General features: G+C 40.6%; 2 protein-coding genes across 3 annotated transcripts in view; both read right to left on the bottom strand.

Moving 5' to 3' along the window:
* LOC141626664 (uncharacterized) overlaps positions 1 to 13407 on the bottom strand; it is a 30347-nt gene extending 16940 nt beyond the window's left edge. The window contains exon 1 of one of the 2 annotated variants that reach the window (XR_012536262.1): positions 13228 to 13407. The gene's annotated coding sequence lies outside the window, so the exon portion shown is untranslated. The remainder of the gene's footprint in view (positions 1 to 13227) is intronic. The other variant, XR_012536261.1, reaches the window with a different exon arrangement.
* Positions 13408 to 21719: 8312 nt separating this feature from the next.
* LOC141627649 (uncharacterized) lies at positions 21720 to 22508 on the bottom strand. The gene is made up of 2 exons (XM_074440880.1): positions 21967 to 22508; positions 21720 to 21882 (listed from the first exon to the last, which is right to left on the bottom strand). The coding sequence occupies exons 1-2, from the start codon at positions 22506 to 22508 to the stop codon at positions 21720 to 21722; spliced, it is 705 nt and encodes a 234-aa protein (XP_074296981.1).
* Between the last annotated feature and the right edge of the window lie 605 nt (positions 22509 to 23113).

Raw genomic sequence — 23113 nt, 5'->3', positions numbered from 1 at the left:
GTGTTATCTTAGTTTACCTTTTCAGGATTTATGATCAAATCAAGCTTGGATTAAGATGTGTTGAATCGTTGGTCACCCAAACTATAGAGTCACTTGTGTTATCTAATGTACAAGTTAGGGAGTAGAGTACTTAATTAAGACTACTGTTATTCTTAAAAGTGACAATAGCTTGGACTGTCACTATGATCCGTAACACTTGAAAGTTATTTTTCACTTTTCGAAAATCCTTTTTATTCTTTTAAAGCAACTCGGATTTTATAAACAAACTTTCAGATTTCTCTTCAAAGAATTGGGTTTCTAGAAAAGAGTTTAGCTAATTACCAATTCAAATTGTTTCCTCTTTGTGTCAATTTGACTCCTTGGTCTTTTATAAAACAAGGTTTGCTTTTTGCCATTTTGGTGAAAACTTGTCACTTTGTGACTTGTTTTCCACCCTTTGTTTTCTGAAAAACCAAAGGCTCCTTTTGGATAATTACAAACTCCATTTTCTTGCTTTGCCTCTTAATAGAAGTACCTTCTTTTGTGCAAGTTTGGGAAAGTGTTGAACTACATCACATGTGATGATCTTTGACTTTCAAAAACCCTAACACCTACCTTGCTTGCTCTCCCTATAAAAGGCGTGCCCCATCCCTTCATTTCCTTAAAACTTTTTCCTGAGAATTCATTCAAGTTTGCAAAAATTGTTTTCAAAGTTTTAAAACCGAGTCATTGTTTTGCAAAGTCTTAAAAAGTCTTCAAGTGTTACAATCATAGCCACTGTTACTTTAAAGTACTAAACTCTCTCACTTATGAACCGTTTGATCTTGTAAAAGTTGTCCATATCAATTCTTGTCGAGAATAAGTTTCTGGAAACTTGATCCATATAACGTTCTAAGTTAGTGTGTAGAGTTTAGGACGGAGTAGTCTATAACTCTTTGGCAACCGGAGTAGGTTGCAAGTCACCTTGTTCTAGGACGGGGTAGTTCTTGAACTTGTGTCACAACCGGAGTAGGTTGTTGGTCTTTTTATTGTACGGGTTTTTAGTAGTCGGAGTAGATCACTAAAATTAATCAATAAAAAGTAGATTGGACGTAGGCACTTGAGTTCTTGCCGAACCAATTCAAAAATCTCGTGTCTGATTTTATTTGTTTATTCCGCTGCTCTTTAGTATGTTTGCATTTCCTTTGCTTAACTCTTGAAGTAACAGTTCCTCATACTGTTACATTTGGTCTGTAGTCTGTACTCCATAAATTGAGACAAATAGCAACAGTCAGAACTATTGTTACCTTTGTACTTTAGCAAACGTCCATTGTAATACTCGTTTAATCTCTCAATATTATTCGAAGTATTCTTCTATCTCTTTCCATCCAACAACTTACTTTAATTCAATAAAGTTTAAGTTAAAATTTTTAAATAGTACCTCATTTGGGGGTTGTCTGTAGATGGAAATTTCTCTACCAAAACAGTAACTTGGTTAGCGCAAGGTTTGTTCGATCAAACTCTTGACAAATGTGAATTTCAGTGGATTTGGAAATTAAATATTCCTCCAAAATTGAAATTTTTTCTTTGAAAAGCATGTGTTGACGGCCTACCAACGAAAAGTAGACTTCTCAAGAGTCATATTGATGTTCCACCTCATTGTGTTCTGTGCAACAATCCTATTGAAAATAAAGATCATTTCTTTTACGAATGTCCCTTGATTGGGTCTGTCATCCAAGACCTGAACATTATTAGTTTCAACGAGTTTTTGTCAAATTATGATACTATTACAAGTCAAAGTTTTCTAACGAAACTTAATTATCTCAAAGATTTAATTCCAAAAGATGACTTTATAAAGATTATTTTTATTTGGTGGAATGCATGGTTCCATAGAAATAATATTATCTTTAATAATGTTAATTTAAGTATCAGCAAACTTATTACTTTATGTAATAATAGCACTAAGACATGGAATGTGACTAGATACAATCCCGAGGTAGAAGAGTCAGCTAGAAACAATTCTAGTATGGAAGAGATTTGGTGGGAAAACTATACAAACGGTTTCCTAAAGCTAAATTTTGACGGATCGAGAATAGAAGGTAATAAAGCTGCTTTAGGATACTCTATAAGAGATCACAATGGTAAAGTCGTTTTGTTGGGAGCAAAAAGGTGCGAATCCAATAGTATCCTTGTTGTGGAAGCACTTGCTTTAAAAGAAGGTATTTTAGCAGCTAAATACTTAGGAATCTCAAAGTTAATTGTGGAGGGTGATAACTTATGTGTTATTAACTCGATTCGAGGTACTTGGCAAGTTCAGTGGGAAATTTCTAGTATTATTAAGGATGTGAAATTAGACCTTCATTTTTTCGATGAAGTGATAATTAAACATTGCTTTCGTGAAACCAACAAGGTTCTTTGACTTCATGGCTTGGTTGGACATTCATGTCCAACTCTTTCAAGGTGGTTTGATAGCCGGTGGCTTCAACTTACCTCGCTCATTCGAAAGGATGAGATAGGTTGGTCCTACTCTAGAGGATCAACCTAGTTTTCTTACCTAATCAAAAAAAAAAAAAATAGTACCTAATTCTCCCCTTCTTAAGTACTTGAATCTATAGACTCTTCAAAATGCTTCCAGCTATACCGCTCCAGAGGATAACATTCCACACCTTCACTTATGTTAAAAATATTTGGAAAAAAAAAATGATTTGCCCCAAAAAAAGCTCTTCATATCACATCCCCAGTTCCATAGGAGTCTCCTTAGAAAGATCTAGAAAGAACAAATGGAAAACATGGAAGATGCCAAGGTAATGTAAGGTAATGGTCGTTGGTGCTTCACCAATGGAGGGATAAACTAAGCTCTATATTTTGCCAAGCTCAAAGGTACTACATGATATTCTACGTACTATCTATTTCCTTGGATAAGATATTATGTACCAAACTTATCGTTTTTGCGAAGATGTAGTAGTGTAGTACTGACTGTTTATTTTTTTTTATTGGATAAGATATTATGTACCAAACTTATCGTTTTTGCGAAGATGTAGTACTGACTGTTTTTTTTTTTTAGAAAAGAACAATTCATTAATAGAACGTCATTAGGCACTTACAAAGAATAATTATAATCGAAAATAAATCTAATGGAAACCAAAGAAAAATAATTTTCTTATAAATTAGGGATCTCAAAACAGCATCTGACAATTCGGCTCGTCCTATTATCGCTATCTTCATGTAGCTTTAGAGGGGATTCTTCGTTTGATTTATGAGATAAAATTTACCTCTGACTGGTTCAAAAGATGGTTGACAAATCACTTTTACCCTTTGAAAGAACACGCTGCAAACCATCAACGAACTACTCTTGAACTACTCTTAACTATATTACTGATGAAAGTAAAACCACGAATAAATGGAAACCCACAAAATAAGGGACGGAAAAACAATTCTCACCAAAAGGGAGACTTTTATTGAATAGAAAATAGGTATGCATACTATTGATTAAAATTTGAAATAATTTTGGGGCTTACCATCGATTGATTGATAATCGATGGAGCCCCTCCCCTTGTATAATTTGATGGAGGTTAGGGTTTTTTAGAGAGAGTTTTTTGAGAGAGAATTTTAGAGAGAGAAATTAGGTTTATTAGATAGACATGTGGTACTGACTGTTGATAGAACACAAATTCACAAACCCAATTGATCCATCAGTCGCTTGGTGTAAGAGAAAATCCCAACAGCGAGAAACACACACTTAGGGGTCGTTTGGTTACCACTTAAAAAACACAGGCATTAAAAAATCCCATGATTTTAAAAAAACAAGGTAGTTTGGTTGCCATTTTTGGGCAGAATGTAGGAATTGGAACTTCCCAGGAACTTACAATGCCTACATGATGTGGGAAGTGGCTTACCTATTCCCCCCTTGGTCATTGGAAATTCCTGTGGAATTTAATTCCTACATGGGCAACCAAACAACTTTGCCAAATTCACCCGAATTAGATGATAGAACTTAATGTAACACCCCCGTACACCAGAACGCCTTACCAAGGACCATTCCAGTATATGACGGTGTCACCATCTCGGTTTCCCGAGGAGGTAGATCAAATTAGACAATATAAGAACAAAGTTATATCATTAGAACATCTATTACATTACCATTCTATTCAAGTTCCCTAAAGTACAATTCAATTACAACACTTGTGATTCTACATCTCTAGACTAGTAGCGTGATGACTCGATCCCTCCAATCCCAGCAGCAGTAATCAACAATACCTGCTAAACCAACTGCTCACCATCCCCGAATGGATCACCGCAGATACCACAAAACAACACGGGGTCAGTACTGACTAACCAAACATAAGATAAAACAATAAAGTAAATAGCTGATCATCCACTATCCCACACTCATCACCTCGTACCAACACCGACTACACACGAAGTGTGTAGCCCTGCCAGATTACCCATCGCAACAGGTAATCCTCGCCGCCGTGGGTGACCGCAGCCCATCCCCACCTAGTCCAGCTCCTCAACGAGCGACTAACAGTCCCTGTCCCTTAATGTGCACATCCCCTCCCGTGGCGGGTTCCACGGAAGGCGAACTAGGGTGTGGAGCCACTCCCGCAAGTGACTCCACCACAATCTCAATCACAACATCGCAGCTGTCACATGACAACGTCATCATTACCACAACCACTATACTCCGATGATCAGCGGATAGCCATGGATCACAATACAATCATAAATTCAATTCAATTAACGAAGAGGGCGAGTAGGAGACCCTACCTCATCGCAAAGCATGAAAGACTTCCAACTACAGCCGCGCACGACTCCAATAAGCACCCTAACAATAACAACCATGTCCTATTACACGACTATACTCAAAGAATCAATCAAAAGGACACAAAGAACTTACCTAACCTTGCACATCGGTGACGACATAAACAACCACCACCCACGTCCTCCTTGCTCCGCGAATCCCAACATTCCCATGGTAGGGTTTTAAGCTAATACCTTTTAGGTTTGAGGCTATGGAGTGATAGAGTAGGGAGATGTTCTAGGGTTAGAGAAAGAGAAACTGTCGAGGAAATGAGAAAATAGAAATGAATCTCGCGAACACGCATTTATAATAACACGTCGACAAAGCAGCCCATACTCGGTCGAGTATAGGAATACTCGGCCGAGTAGACTCCACTCGGTCGAGTATTGGTGATACTCGGCCGAGTGGCCTCCGCTAGGTCGAGTGACTGACTTATACGCCCCTATTACGGTCGATCCCTCACCCAATCATCCCTAAGGTCTGTTTGGTCAACAAGATCGGCCAACAAGCGTTCCTACAATTCCCGAGTATTACAATCTTCCCCCTTAAAAGAACTTCGTCCCGAAGTTCAGCCCGTACGATACAAAGGTACCATGGCCTTACCCACCTACCCAAAGTATATAACTTCACACTATCCCTCAATTATCATCAGCCATCTTATTCAACAACAAGCCATCTTATTCAACAACAATCGCTTACCACCGCTACCTTCCCAAACAATGCTACTCACAACTTACACATATACATACGGAGATTATACAAAACGGCATTCAACTCTATACTTACACAAGTATGCAATTGAAACGCTTTACACAATGTAAGAAAACCATACACCCTTGTAACTACTACGTTCCATACGTTTATATTAAATATACAATTGTCAAGCGACACACCATTGTAAAGCATGTATACACAATCACCACATTCGAACACGTATACCAATTATCATCAATTGAATCGACTCTTCATATTACTTGACACCCTTGCGCCCTAAAATTTTCATATTACTTGAATCCAACATAGATGTAGCATAAAGAAAACATAATTGTAATTCAGTAATCCCAAATGTGAGCGTACCTAACATACATATGATTCCCAATATCTCATAAAATTAAATACTTACACATGAAGAAGATACATTTTTTCATAAATACAATACTTGTCATAAAATTTAGTTGAGACATCATAGTATAACCTTTATATTACCCGAATACAACATAGCTATCGCATAACCTTTATATTACCCGAATACAACATAGCTATCGCTTCAAGAAACATGAACATAAATTCCGAATGTTAACTACATACATGTAATTCCAAAATCATAGGTATAACTAAACACATATTTTACATAATTAAATACTTAATTCCGCGACATTACTCTTCCCCTCTTAAAGGAACTTCGTCCCCGAAGTTCACCAGTAATCATTTTCCCAAACCCAACGCTAAAACGTACCACATGACGGTGACATTACTTATAAACTCATGTAGCTCAACTTGTTTTACGACATTACACTTTAATGACTTATAAAAACCAAATACTTCAATAACCAACATATATATTCTTATAGCGACAGTTAACATCTAGAATAACTGAAAAAAAAGAACAGGTCTATACTTACCCTCATTGAAACAATTATCATTGTAACCAAACATATACATGCGTATAAAAATTTCTCACAGTGAGCACGTGATATGAGTAAAGTATTACCTTCATATAATTAAATGTCTAGGGTATCTCCCCCTCCCTTAGAATAACTAACCTGTTTTATACCACAAAACATTCATAAATTTATAGCCGATACCAACACTCACAAATCCATGATACCATAATGATCCATCTGTAGGACGTTATCTACTAAAACATAGTAACCAAGTATCTAACAAGCTTTGTCACACAATTATCACGTAATTATGAAATTTTCATAACAAACTGTCAATGTCCCTCTGAAGTCGCAATAATCGACCGAGTATGAAAGGCTACTCGGTCGAGTATGCTCTACTCGGTCGAGTATAGGAATACTCGGCCGAGTAAGCTCTACTCGGTCGAGTATAGGAATACTCGGCCGAGTAAGCTCTACTCGGTCGAGTAGTAATCTATACTCGGTCGAGTGATGCCGCCAGAGAGCGTTTTGTCGATATCACTTGGCTATCACTACAACCTGCAACAACCCGCAACAATACTTCACAATGGTTTAACACATGACTAATTCCTACTTGAAGTGACATGAAACACGTCTCCATACGTTAACCAAGTAACGGCCTTATGGCCTAATACAATCATCCAACAGAAGACACCAAATACTGAAAGCAACGTCTAAAGAAGAGGCAATAAATCCGACACAACAAAACAAGTCCATCACCACTAAATAAGTCTAACATCTAAGAAATCAACTAAACAACGTCCAAGATCAGCAATGAGGACCCTCCTCCATGTCATCACCACCGCCGCCTTGGGAAGTACGCACCCGAACTCCCTGCACTGGAAAACTGCCGCCGCCGAGTAGTCCCCTCCCCGATCGCCGGAGTTGGCTCCCCACGGTCCCGCGAGGTAGCCAAACTCGGTCTCCTCTGGAGGTCTCCAGAAACTCGGGTCCACCCCATAACTGTGGAACACTCCCGTATCCACTCCCGGTCCTCTCCACCATACAGGTTGTGCCAAATCAGTCCCGATGCCCTGATTAAGGGTCATCTCATGAAGGTTGCGGAGCACCAAAGTAGAAGAGATCCGCTCAGCTAGCTCATGAGGCTGCATCCTAGGGTCATGCACCATAGGGTACGGCGAGAACTGGTAGGGGTGGTAAGGGTAAGAATCGGGGGCAGAGTAAGAGGGCTCAGACACAACCGGGTCTACCCTAGGCTGCCTAACTCCACGACGCTCCCTAGGTGGGGGAGGTGCTGCTCGCTGTCCCTCATGTACGGTGACGGGCCCGGGTAAGTCCGGGAGGATCCGAGGGTCGATCGAGGGTAAGACCGGGGCTCAGTCAGGAATGCCACAAGGCTCCCACTCGGCCAAATGATCAACAACAGGGAGGTGAGCTGGGTCCGGAAGCACCATCCACATAGTACCTCTCACCCTCCAAGCATACGACCCATCATCCATCTTCCTCAACCATCGGTTTTGACGCCAGTATTGGGCGTCCATGGTGGGCACAACCTCAACATACTCATTCCCCTCAGGAGGTGGGGCCTCAAAGTCGGTCAGTCGCTGAGCTAGGCGGGTCACTATGGCCCCGCAAGCAATAAATCGGGTCTCAGACTGTGCCATGCGCTCCGGACTAGAGCACACTATACCAGGAACCTTTGTAGTAAAACGGTTTCCGACGGTGGAGGTTAAGGTAGGACACAAGAAGCATGACTTCGTGAGAGTTGAGTTTACTCACGTCCTCTCTCGAGTAAAGTAGACAGGTCAACATCCTTAGAAACATACGAAGGGAAACGTCTTTGGATATCATTAATCAACATGGCATCGCGGTAGGGGCGGGTCCGCGGTCAAATAAGGAAGGTGCGAGGTGCGCCACTTTGTTCTTGGCCACGTCACTAAGGTAGTCATCATCCTCGGCCTCTAAACCCAAATGGTCAGCCAACTCATCAAGGGTAAGCTCATGATCCTCATTCATGAGACGAAAAGAGACAGTCTTGCCCTTCCTATCATAAACGAAAGAGCTCAAAAATTCTAAGGTCAAGTGGGGGTATGATTTCCTTCTCAAGTGATACAATCCCTCCATGCCCAAAATCTTGAAAATGTGAATTATGTCCTCCTTAATCCCCAAAGTCTCAAGGATACTAGGGTTGACACAACGGGTGGGGCGAAAAGGACGGCGCATAAGAGCCACGAAAGCCTTACGATGATCGAAGTTAGCGAAAATTACCGATGGATAGGCCTCCACCGGCGGTACAACCGGTCCACTGCTACCTTGCCCAACCTCGAGTTGGACATTCGCGCGAGGTCTCTTGTTGGGTAAACCTCTAGTTTTCACCATACTGCAAGAAAATTATCTTTAACAAAGGATTGACATTGAAACTCTTAGCACAAAAGACGGACTGTTTCACTTGCATACCGATTTGAGAACAATATTTTTAAGACAACTATCAGAAAATCACCAACTACCCTACTACTCATATGGTTCCAATTTTAAATCACTTCAATCTAGAGAATACTCAACAATCACAATGAGAATTTCGTTTTTTTGATAACCCTACATCATAAAACAATCAACCAAAGATGTACACAAAGTCTATATGAAGTCGAATTCGAAAAATTAATGGGTTTAAGACTGAATTTCACTTGTTTTGAACAAGAAATCGAAGTATAGCATGCTAATACACAATGTCTTTGAAAACAATAAAGGAATTTGAGTCTAAATCTTACCTTAAACGGAGTTAGGGCAACTAAGGACAAGTGTGACACCAAGATTTTACCCAAAAGCTTGAGAAAGGAAGAGTATGGAGTTTTAGAGAGAAGGAAAGATGAAGATGGGAGGCGGAAATAAGAAAGAAAGGCACGAAATTAGGGTTTTTGTATAACCCGCAATTGGCCTGCTACAGCAACACTCGGTCGAGTGTTGGGAATACTCGGCCGAGTGTTCACTACTCGGTCGAGTATTTAGGATACTCGGCCGAGTGTGCGTTACTCGGTCGAGTACCATTCTTACTCGGTCGAGTTTTGAAGACCAGAATAGATTATTATTCTAACAAAATGGGCACTCGGTTATGTAACATGATACTCGGCCGAGTTTGTTCTACTCGGTCGAGTACTCGCATCTACTCGATCTAATTTTCGAAATAGAGAAGGAGTCGTAACTTTTCACTGTTCCTGCAAAATCAAATAATATTGTTCGGAGTTCCGGAATTCCGGCTCGTCACAATTAAAACTGATTCCTACCACGTAAACACATAACAACACGTATATCCGTACATTCATCTCCAAACAATCATCGCTTCTACCTTCATCCCTCACTATGCCAAGAAACTATTTTTACTGTACCCACATGGCATATGTCACAACCTAATTACGGTAACTATCAGGTTTAACTCTATATCACATCATTTCTACTTCTGCTAATCACCAGACATACACCTTATTCACATTTGGAACACAATAATTTCACACCTAACCCATTCAACATAAAACAATTTGATTAATTTGTCACTGATCACACATTGCAACAATTCCGTATTCACTTCCACTTTCCTACACATCCAACTAACACATACCACTCTAGTAGAAGATACACACACAATAGACGCACACAACTCACAACACTTCACAATCCACGACTCACACTATCTGCCCTTTTCCCGTGTCTGGCTTAAGTCCGATGGGGCCATGATTTTGAAATGAGGGCGCCTACTCACTCAAAATCTAGCATCGGCTGGGGCTCCCAACGTACATACACCAGGTTCATTTTAATTGACACCCTATGTTCATTAATTACGTTAGTTCAGGTTCCAAAATCGTCGGCTTTGATACCACTTTGTAACACCCCCGTACACCAGAACGCCTTACCAAGGACCATTCCAGTATATGACGGTGTCACCATCTCGGTTTCCCGAGGAGGTAGATCAAATTAGACAATATAAGAACAAAGTTATATCATTAGAACATCTATTACATTACCATTCTATTCAAGTTCCCTAAAGTACAATTCAATTACAACACTTGTGATTCTACATCTCTAGACTAGTAGCGTGATGACTCGATCCCTCCAATCCCAGCAGCAGTAATCAACAATACCTGCTAAACCAACTGCTCACCATCCCCGAATGGATCACCGCAGATACCACAAAACAACACGGGGTCAGTACTGACTAACCAAACATAAGATAAAACAATAAAGTAAATAGCTGATCATCCACTATCCCACACTCATCACCTCGTACCAACACCGGCTACACACGAAGTGTGTAGCCCTGCCAGATTACCCATCGCAACAGGTAATCCTCGCCGCGATGGGTGACCATGCAGCCCATCCCCACCTAGTCCGGCTCCTCAACGAGCGACTAACGATCCCCGTCCCTTAATGTGCACATCCCCTCCCGTGGCGGGTTCCACGGAAGGCGAACTAGGGTGTGGAGCCACTCCCGCAAGTGACTCCACCACAATCTCAATCACAACATCGCAGCTGTCACATGACAACGTCATCATTACCACAACCACTATACTCCGATGATCAGCGGATAGCCATGGATCACAATACAATCATAAATTCAATTCAATTAACAGTAGACTGAGTAGGGAGACCCTACCTCATCGCAAAGCATGAAAGACTTCCAACTACAGCCGCGCACGACTCCAATAAGCACCCTAACAATAACAACCATGTCCTATTACACGACTATACTCAAAGAATCAATCAAAAGGACACAAGGCAGCAACTTACCTAACCTTGCACATCGGTGACGACATAAACAACCACCACCCACGTCCTCCTTGCTCCGCGAATCCCAACATTCCCATGGTAGGGTTTTAAGCTAATACCTTTTAGGTTTGAGGCTATGGAGTGATAGAGTAGGGAGATGTTCTAGGGTTAGAGAAAGAGAAACTGTCGAGGAAATGAGAAAATAGAAATGAATCTCGCGAACACGCATTTATAATAACACGTCGACAAAGACCATACTCGGTCGAGTATAGGAATACTCGGCCGAGTAGACTCCACTCGGTCGAGTATTGGTGATACTCGGCCGAGTGGCCTCCGCTAGGTCGAGTGACTGACTTATACGCCCCCTATTACCAGTCTGATCCCTCACCCAATCATCCCTAAGGTCTGTTTGGTCAACAAGATCGGTCAACAGCGTTCCTACAATTCCCGAGTATTACACTTAATTCCTATGAATTGCAAGTTCCTAGGAAGTTGAAGTTCCTTGATCAACCAAACGACTCCTTAAACATTGCTTTCGCACAACGGAGCTTTATTTCAACGATTACAAATCTAATACTCCCTCCAATTCACCATATTCTTCCCTATTTTCTAAAACGGTTATTCAGGTTTTCTTCCCCTTTCTATTTTTGGTAACTTTTTACTCTTATTTTATTCATACATCTCTCCTATTACCCCACCCACCCAACTCTTTTAATCCTATTTTATTCCTTACTTTACTATTTATGGCCCACAATTCATTATTTAACTCTTAATTATTCATCCCTCTCTCCTATCACCAAACCCCACCCAACTTTTTATCAATATAATACTCCATTTCTTAATTCTTGTGCCAAAAGTAAAGAGGAAGAAAATAGAGGATTGGAGGGAGTAGTTGCGACATAAAAGCATCATTGTTACCATAGATTACTAATTCCATTGACCCCTTTTCAGCTCTCACTACAATCCCCACCCCCGGAATTACTCAATACATTACAGCATTCCAAAATCCAAGTCATTATACATACAATCACACAGCGGCGGATTTGGGGCCTTGGGGAGGGCGGGGGAGTGAGGGCACGTGCCCTCACGTGACGGAAAAAAAAAAAAAAAACCCTGAAAATCTATGTTTACATATTTAGAGCGCCTATTTTTAGCATGATGATGCTCTTGGTTTGGTGGTAAGAGGCTTATAAACTTCCCTGATGGTCTTGTGTTCAAATCTCACTATGGTTAGGTTTGGCTTATTTTTTTTTTTGTATCTTCAAAATTAGATTTAATTAATTGAATTTCAAAATGATGCTACAAGGGTTCGAAACCTAGGACGTTAGGCTAGTATATTCAATGATTGTCCAACACACCAATTGCATACTAATATTGTTTGTTAAGCATATATATTTTTATATCTATAGAATTATACACTTTTAGAAGTAGTTCCGTGTAAAATTTCCCACTGTCTTATAAATAAAGATTATGGTACTCTTTGGTTAATTTTTTTACTATTTTCATGGCGATAATATATGAAATTGAAGGGGTCTGTCGAATTTTTTTTACACAGGAATACAGGATCCCCAATTCTACCGCCGAAAATGGATATTCCCTCTAAAATAATCCACTTGGGCTTGTTGCTATTTGGTTTAGCCGTTTAGGGTTTGTTGATATATTTTTTCTTTACGATTATATTATTATGTATTGACGATGAAAAAATTTTAATGTATAAAAGTTGTCCGCAAATTTTTTTTTTTTTGGGTGTGCCCCCCTTTAGTCAAATCCTGCATCCGCCACTGCAATCACATGCCATCTTAAGTAGCAAAATTTAAACCAGACAACAAAAACACCGTCTCACTTAAAAAGTTAATCCCTCCGTGACGTCTCATCATTTATTTAACTTTGATTAAAATACCTTTCCAAAAATAGAAAAGGTAAACAAAAAATTATTGAGACGGAGGGAGTATATCATCCTAAGACTATCGGATGATAGCTGAAGCGAATACATACGCAGTACACCACATGAAACTTGGATACAAATCAGCCAACTACAACATCATACAGATTTTCAACTGTTAAAGTATCGAAAATTCGAGAATTTGACGAAGTTTCTAGCTTTACCTTCAAACGATAACAATAATATTGATAAGCATATAATTCAGTTTGTTAATTGCGACGGCACAACCAAATATATGGATATTTGGTATTTGGTCCATCTCAATCATTTGTTTATTTATTTTAGGTGTATTTTAATCGAAAGATAAACAAATAATCGAGACGGAATTTATGAAAAAAAGATAAAAAATAGGAAAACCTGTGTAGAATTGATGCAACAGAAAAGTAATGGGGGCTGTAAATGTTGGAGTTAGAAGTTGCTCCAAAACTTAAGTATGACAATATTTGTCCCACATTTGGAAGAATACTGGGGAAATGTTGTGTTTATATATGAAGTGGGTTAACAAGTGTTAACTAGACTATAGATGATAGACTATAGTCTCCCCACGCGCGCTACCGTCGTCGTCCGGCTCGGCTCGTGACACGTGCGCAGTGGGCCTCTTTTTGCTACTGGTCTGAACTTTTTCCTTGGATTCTTTTCTAGCTGTTGAGATTTTATTACACAGTCAAATCCCGCATTCATTGTTCGAATTTATGGCCATTTAATCTCAGAATCAATACCATTAATATATGACGGTTGGAGGAGCCTTTCTGTTTGCTATATAAACCTCAGTTCTCCACAGTTTTAGAGACAACAAAAAATACAAAACATCTTCTCTTTTTCTTCTCTGTTATATTCTGTCTTATTGAGAACAGTTCCCACTTCCGTCTTTGGTGTGCAACATTGTGCGGAAGGAGGCGTTAACCCTGGAATCGGTGACCACGGAACCCAAGGAGCACCTGTGTGGGGGTCTTACTGATTTAGAGCAGTGTCTTACACGGCGTCTCGATTAAGGGTATTTTCTGATCAGCTAAGTTCTATTTCTTTCAATCTAAATCAGTAAGAGAACTTTTCTGATCTTTGTTATTGCCTACTGTTTTATTCATTTTCAAACAATGACAAACCCATCCGGAAATTCTGACGATTCCAATGTCAATCGAGAAATTGTTACCACCACTCCTAATACTCCTGTCAACCATTTCACAATGCCACACAAAATTGTCCCAGACCTTAGTAAGATGGAACTTTTAGATGGGAAAAATTATAGGAGATGGTTCGAAAAAATTTTGTTTTATTTCTCGCAATATGAGACTGAATATGTTTTATTTCAAGAGCCACAATCCACTGAAGAGTCTAGTTCGTCTGAAATCATCAAACCCGACCCCAAATCTGTAAAAGATAATAACACGGTTAGAGGTGTCATGTCACACTATATGGTTGATAATCTGTTTGACATCTACTATAAAACTAAGGCCGCTAAAGGAATTTGGGATGCTCTGAAAACTAAGTATGGTACTGATGATTTCGGTACTAAGAAATATGTTGTAGCAAAATGGTTAAAATTCTAGGTTACTGATGGTAAACCTATAATGGATCAAATACATGAATATGAAAATATGGTTTCTGAAATTCTTGGTGAAGGGATGGTGTTGTGCGAGTATATGCAGGCTAATGCTCTTATTGAGAAGTTGCCTTCTCCTAGTTGGGATGAGTATAAGTGTGGACCATGAAAAAACGCTCCACTCAAATGCTTTTTCAAAACATTTTTGATTTTAAAAGAGTCGCCACTAAATTTTTAAATGGAATTTAGAAACCAATTTTAGAGATTTAAATTCGTGTGACTTTACGTGTTAGGAAGTTAATTTAATTTCATTAAAACAACACCCAACCCCGCCCGTTGCAATAACGGTCTCTACTAGGTGAAAGATGGCTATTTCGGAAAGATATCACATGCGTATGCAACCATTGAATTTAAATCCTATCATGCGAATTTCATTCTAAGTCGTTTAAAATGCATTTAACTTCGTCGAAGTGGTTTAGCATGTGAGGTTCATTGATTAAACTAGAAAACACATCCAAAGAGAGGGATAGGAAGGCTTACGCTTAGCATAAGATGTATTAACAAACATTAGTGGTTAGCTCATACATACAATATAAATTATAAATAAAGTAAATTAAAATCTAAAACATAAACTAATTAAACTAAGGATTAATCAAACAAAGTCAAACAAGGAAGCAAATTAAAACACAAAACCTGGACAAACCCGTGCACTGCACGGATCTGAAATTTTCGAAATATGTCAGAATTGACCCGTGCACTGCGCGGGTTTTGAATTAATACATTGCTAATTACGAAATAAATACTAAATCAATGCAATAAATTACGAAAATCTACCTAAATTAAAATTACAAATTATAGGTCTGGAAAATCATAAAAAATTAATTTTTATATGGTTAAAAATAAATACACGTAAATTAAATAAACTCGATTTATTAAATTGCCCTATTCCAACACAAGGATATGTAAATGAGACGGGGTGTACGACCGACCGATGTGGCGGATTTCTTTCCCATCTCAAGTCAACGCGGGTGCCGGAATGGTACTTTAACTCATACTCAAACTATTCTAGTTTCGATATTAGTTAGACGATGTTAGACAGTGGTTAGTAAATAAACAATAAAAAAACGAAATAAAAAGGAGAGAAGGGAGTTTTAATGCACCCTCAACCTACATGTATCGTTGACACCGTCTTGGGTCGTAATCGATCGTAGATTTTATCTCAGGGGCCGTCGTCGCGAAGACAATTGAAATTGAATTTTGAAATCACGAAACAAACACGTTCAAAAGGCAGACTTGAGCAGCGATTTTCAATCGCTCACCACGACTTCGTTTCTCAACGATTTTTCAAACCGAAAGATGTTTTGGAAATTAGAAAGACTGAATTTTGTGAATATGGAAACAAACCAGAAGTTTTAATGGGATTTGCGCACGAGAATCAAGGCCAAAGACCACGACAGAAACTCAAAAACACGATTTGTGTCCTGTTTTTCGAGCGGTCATCACGGCTTTAGTTTAGGGTTTTTTGGACGATTGATGGTTGTTATTTGCAGTATGTTATGGGGAGAACTTAGAGGAATGAATGTATGGTGAAGGGGGGGTATTTATAAGGAGTTTCGAAGGGTAGAAGTAGGGCAACAAGCGATCGGGCTGTTTCGCATATTGCTGTCCATCAGCTAATTCGTGGGGTTTTTAGGGTTTGTATGGGGGTTTTCTTGGTGGTTAAGCTAAGGTAATATGGGTAGGATACTAGGGTATGGTGTAGGGTTAATGGGCACGGGTTTGGTAGCTGTTTGGAGCGGGTTTTGGGCTCGGGTTTGAGCACGCAAAACAGGGGGGGCTGCTTTTGTTGCGGGTTGTTTGTGGAGTATTTGGGACGGGAATTGGATGGGTTTTGTGGTGTTCTAGGTGCTGGGTTGTTTTAAGTAATGTGGAGCGCGGGTTGGTGGTGATGGGTTGTGGGTTTGGACCAAGTTTGAGTCGGTTTAGAAGGGCTTTCAAGGGCTATACAAACACGGGTAAAGGAAGGAATTGGGCTGTGTTGGGGAGTGTTTAGGACGAGATTTGGGTGTGGATATGGGGGTTCGAACTGGGGTTGAATGGGTAGAGGCCTAGGTTGGTTAGTGTACTCGAGATTCGTGCCAACTCGTAAAGAAAGCGGGCTTAAAAACCGAGCTAAGATCGAGCTCCAAAACGCGTGGTTGAAACGAGTTTTATATTTTCAAATTCGATTTTTCAAATCAAATAGCACATTTAAAATGAATGATTTTTCAAATCAAAAAAATATATTTTATTTTCAATAAAATAAATTTAAGGAAATAAATTCAAATTAAAACAATAAAATGAATTCACTTAAAAAAAAGCTTTAATTTAAATATCATTTAGATTAATAAAATACTGCGTCGACAACGCTCATTCCACATCGTAAAACGAGCCCAAATAATGACAATGACAACTAAAGAATACATGTGTCCTACCATCATCGGGTGTTTGTCGGGTTCTCTATAAATTCCAATATCGACGGATACGGGTATCTCTGAGCCCCCACTTTGACCGAGGCTTGGACAAGGCGAAAGTCAAAGTATACCCCAAGTCCCTCTCGACTGAGGATTACGGGTCGTTTAGAGTCCATTAGACTTGCGTATGTAAGCTACTTGATCATAAGAAGAGATCATACCCGAAACTTCGTCGGGGATTGACTCTTGCTTCTGTTGTGTCAAATTATCATCGTTAGTCATCGACCCATAAATTGCATATATGGTGGGTTGAGCCTTATCCTCGGGCGCCTACGTATCCGTTTCTGACGGAATCAAACCCGTGTCGTAGTTCGGCTCGATGGCCTGTAGCTTTCTGCTGCTTCGGCTCGGATGCCAATATCCCATTGTTCATGTGAGTAAAGACAAAACTTGCGCTTTGCTTATCAATTTATTTGTTCGCTAGGGAGAACGATTTCACGAAACCGCGTTTTGTTGGGGAAATGTCATTTCCGTAGCATTCTGTTGTCGATCTTTGTTAGGAGGATGCCATTCATGTCTTTTTGTGGTGGTCTCTGGAGCCGACGGCGTGACAGAGCCCCCGATTGGAGCATATTCGCAAATTTAATCATAATATATAGCACGCGATTCACGTAGCGACATTTTGATACTTGAAATGGTCATCGACCGAATTTTGATGGGTCTGGAGCCGGCGACGAGAGAGCCCCGATTGAAAGAAAAGGAAAATGGGTTATCGACCCTTGAGACATGAACATTGCTTAGAAAAGGTGGGTCATTGACCCGAACTTTGAATATCTCGAAAATGATTGGCCTCTTCGAGGCGAGAATTTATTTCAGTTTTCTGGATCCAAATGATTTTTCGAATTAACACATAATTTTATTATTTGCGAAAAATCATTTCAAATTTCTGGAGTTAAATGATTTTTCAAATCAAAACACAATTTTATTTTCAAAAAAATAATCGCAGAAGTTTATTTCAAATTTCTGGAGTGAAAGCGACGGGTAGACACGACCTTTTGACGAAAAGACTCGGACTTTCTGACCCGTAACCAATGCGGGCGTAACCCAATAAAATCCGTAAGTGTGTACGGGATGTTAATTCAACACGGGACGCGCAGGGGATGAGATTGTAAATTAGTCACTTCGGTGCACGAACTATGACAAATTCCGCAAGAGAAATGAGCGAACAAAACCCGGGACGGATGGGGCCCACTTGGCGCGCCACACAGGCCCTACACGGCCGAAATAGAGGAGGTATGGGACTTGCTTTCTTATTTCGAAAAGCTACCAAACTTCCTAAAGCTAGTAGGCTTCCAAGTTTCCAAATTTCCTAGAAGATTTAGGTTTCCAAAACCTAAAGGAATTATACTTCCAAAATTCCTCATCTCTTTTCATATATAAGGAAGGGCTAAGGGTTGAGATTTCCCACAATTTCTCAAACAGAAATCTCTCTGCTTAAAAGAATATCTTTCTTAGAAAAAAACTAGTCATGAATTCCTTGTTTGGGACCATGAAGGGATGGGGCGGAATTCGGGGTTTAGAAATCCAAAATCTGAATGCGGCGGGAATTCAACAAATTATTTTCCTGAGGCAAGTTATGATTCAACCCGTATTTCTTAAAGAGTGCCTGAGAGTGTGGGATCCCGAGCAGTATGTCTTTGCTTTTCCGGAGGGAGAAATATGTCCCCTTCCTGAAGAATTTACCGTCTTGGGAGGATGGAGGACCACGCAAGAGCCTGTGGTTCCCGACTTTGTGTCCAACTGGACCCAAAAATACCGCGAATATATAAACTTGTCGCGTGATGAAGCCCGTACCATCGTCGATGGTGGAAAGGTGGACCTGCTTGCGCTAGTGCATAAATTCCGGCGTGCGAATGACCCAGATATACCGATCATTTATTGACGCCGCGCCTTTGGCCTCATTCTATTGCATCTTTATTGTTTCGAGGGGGCGATAGAAATTCCATCTTATCGCGGCCAAGCTAGACTAATCCGAGTCGTGGAGCAAATGGAGAATGGTGCTAATTCTGCATGGATTATACTAGCTGAGACTATTAAAAGCTTGGATGCACAAAAAGCCAATCCGGATGCTGTATTCATGGGATCAACCCATCTACTGCAAGTTTGTCTTTCTTCTCTTTTTTCCTTTTTTCTCTTTTCTTCGTCTCTTTTTTTCTTTTTCTTTTTTCTCGTCTCTTTTTTTTCTCTTTTTTTTTTTTTTTTTTTTTTTTTTTTTTTTTTTTTTTTTTTTTTTTTCTTCGTTTCTTTTTTTTTCGTCTTTTTTTTTTTTACCTGCCTTTTCCTGACTGTCTAACAGGTATGGCTCAGCGAGCGTCTTGGTTTGATTGATCCACCGTTGAAACCAGAAGATTATCATGTCAGAAGTCTCACTAATCGGCGACGGCGCTACGATTCGAGCAAGGATCCGACATTGGCGAAATATCTTTGATTAGCGGAACAGGGTCTCACATTTGGTCCTTACCATGGCTTCATTTGAGCTCACTTACCAGGCTCGCAGATCACCGATCATACACGGTATGTCACTTTGTTGGGCTTGGATCACCCTGTCTATTTTTACCCGGACCGAGTGCTTCGCCAATTCGGTCGTCAACAAATTGTCCCTGCGACGGAGGCTTCGCGAGGTCCTGCTTTTGTTATTTCTCGGGGTAGATGTCATACTTGGCTCCATGCGTGACGCCGAAGGACCGTGTGGCGCATTCCCGAGCCACGCGAGTCTACTTGGGTTTCCCCTTCATATCTCAAATGGACTACAGAACCGGGCCTTAAAGCAAGGAAGAAACTACAGAAAGATGATGGCATTGATCGGGAGAAGCATGACAGGGGGTTAAAAAATCGACAATTCTTTACTGGGTCGATTTCGGGCCCGACTGAGACCGAGACTAGGCCTGACGAGAACCCTAGGGCTAAACCTGGTGCTCCTAGCATGTGGGACCAACTGGGTACTACAAGTGGTGACGTTCCGACACTTGCAGAGAGACTTGGCCCTCGACCAAGCGTAAAAGAGAGATTGGGCCCGCGAGAAGACAACGTGGTCCCCCCGAAGAAACGGGCAAGAATGATGATGGGTGAGACATCGTCTCGTAGTGACGGGACACGCGACCCAACTAAATATAGGTGGTAGTTACGGCTCTATTATTTAGTATTACTATTATGCTTTTATTTGCTTTCCTGTTAGTTTGATTTGTAATGGGCGTCGCCCGGATTTATCAAAATAAAAGACACGTATTATTTATTAGAAATCCTCAGTTTCTGCATTGAATATTTCATTTTTATTGTGGTTGTACCCTTTTCAAGGGTTGCCTACGTATCTGCTTTTCAACAGAATCAAACCGAGGTCATAGTTCTCTCATAAAACATTTCAGGCAGTGGCAACAAATGCCAAACTTAAAACTTATTCAAATACATCACAATTCAAGTGTTATTTCATAACTTTGAGAGTGAGGTCTTAAGGATAGTACTTCTTCAACTGATCCAGATTCGTTGGATTCGAGAAATCATTTCCATCCAAATCTGTCAAACGTACCGCGCCTCCTGTGAGTATCTTCTTCACGAGATAAGGACCGGCCCAATTAGGCTTAAACTTCCCTCTTGGATCGACTGGTAATAAAGTCCTTACTGATTTGAGAACTAAATCGCCTTCATTAATTCCACAGGCTTCACCTTCTTGTTAAAATCCCGCTCTATCCTTTTTCGATAGAGTGAACATGACACAACGCATTCAAACGACGCTCATCAAGTAACACCAACGAATCATATCTGGCTTGGACCCAATCCGCGGGACTCGACTTTCGAGCAAGATGCGCAGGGAGGGTACTTCGGTTTGTTGGTTATCGCTTCCATCCCGTAAACTAGATAGTACGGGGTTGCCCCTGTGGTCGCATTCGATGGATGTTCTATATCCCCACAACGCGAAGGGTATCTTCTCCGGCCACTCCTTGTATTGTCAGACATCTTTCTCAATATAGTAGCCACCGTTTTGTTAGCGGCCTCCACTGCTCCATTTGTCTGAGGTCGATATGGGGATGACTTATGATGCTTGATTCTATACTTTTCAAGTATAACGGCTGTCTCAGCTTGAAAGTGAGTTCCATGATCACTGATGAACTCGTGTGGCATTCCGTACCGACAGATGATGTCATTCTGAATAAACTTGGCTACTTGCTTCGCATTTAGCACTTTGTAAGACTTGGCCTCTACCCACTTGGTAAAGTAATCAATAGCGACTAGGATATAATAATGCCCTCTGTTCGGAAGGGTTTACTTTTCCGATGATGTCGATTCCCCAGGTTGAGAAAGGCCAAGGTGACGTCATGGTGTATAGCATAGAAGGTGGTACATGTTGAATATTCGCAAATATTTCGCAATTGTGACAATGCCGGACATATCTGCGACAATCTGTTTCCATTGTTGTCCAATTGTATCCTAACCTCATGATCTTCCGAACTAGCATGTGGGAGTTCATATGCGGCCCATATTCCCCGTCGTGGACTTCTTCCATGACCTTTTCTGACGTTGTCTTGTCGACGCATCGCAACAGGACACCCTGTGCTGTCTTCTTATACAATTGTCCATCGTTAGTTTTAACGAATTGGGCGGATAACATTCACAATGCACGCTTTCCACGTGTATCGAGGTCAGCAGGGTATTCTCCTGCTTCTTTGAATCTCACGATGGATGCATACCAAGGTTCGGCTTCGCTTTCCTCTCCATCATCGACAGCATTTATATAAGCTAGTGAAGACCTTTGTTCGACACACAATGGCATGCTATCCATAAGATCAGGGATGTTTATCAACGCTGCCAGTTTCGACAGTGCGTCAGCGAACTAATTTTCCTCCCTTGGGAGGTACACGTATCGCACCTCTTCGAAGAGTTTTTCTAGCTCTTCTATCTTAGCCTGGTAGGGTGCTAGGCTGCTACTTTTGATCTTCCATGACCCCGTCACTTGATTAATGACCAAGGAGGAATCCCCGTGTACTGTCAACTTCATGACTCCTAACTTGTTAGCGCTCTGCAAACCAAGTAGGCATGCTTCGTATTCCGCGGCGTTATTTGTGACGGCGAAGTCCAATTTGATCGAAACTGGTACGTGCTCTTCTCTCGGTGAAATGATAAGGACACCTATTCCGCATCCCATGTTATTCGAAGCCCCATCGAAATATAGATCCCATGCATCATCTTCAACATGGACAATATCCTCATCTGGGAACGACCAAGTGTCAATAATGTCAGTTTCTTCGACTGGATTATCGGCCAGGAAATCGGCAACGACCTTTCCTTTTATCGCTTTCAGCGGCACATATTTGAGATCGAATTCCGATAGCATGAGGGTCCATCTTGACATTCTGCCGTTTAGCACCGGCTTTTCAAACAAGTACTTGATGGGGTCCATTTTGGAATATATACTCACACCGTAGGAGCATATAGTGACGTAGCTTCTTCGTTGCCCGGACTAAAGCTAGGCATGTCTTTTCTAATCTTGTATACTTTGATTCATACTCCAAGAACTTTTTACTAAGGTAGTAAATTGCTCTTTCTTCTTTGTCAACGGTTTGTGCCAGCATTGCTCCCATCGCAGATATCAGAATCGTTAAATACGGTGATAGAGGCAAGCCGCTACTGAGCGGATCGAGAATGGCGGAGAAGATAACACTTCCTTTATCTTATCAAACGCGGCTTGGCATTGGTCATCCCACATAATATGCTCCCCAACTTTCAATTTCTTAAAAATTGGTTCGCAGATCATAGTTAGTTTTGAGACGAAACGGCTTATGTATTGCACTCGGCCCAAGAAACCTCGAATTTCTTTCTCGGTTTTAGGATGGGGCATTTCCATAATGGCTTTAATCTTTGATGGGTCGATTTCGATGCCACGATGGCTAACGATATGACCCAAAAGCTTGCCAGAGGTGACCCCGAACGCGCACTTCTGTGGGTTTAATCTCATATTATACTTTCTCAACCTCTCGAAGAATTTTCGTAATGCCATCAAATGGT

The sequence above is a fragment of the Silene latifolia genome, chromosome Y, assembly GCF_048544455.1.
Source record: "Silene latifolia isolate original U9 population chromosome Y, ASM4854445v1, whole genome shotgun sequence".
NCBI lineage: Eukaryota > Viridiplantae > Streptophyta > Magnoliopsida > Caryophyllales > Caryophyllaceae > Silene > Silene latifolia.
This window is presented reverse-complemented; position numbering and strand designations above follow the sequence as displayed.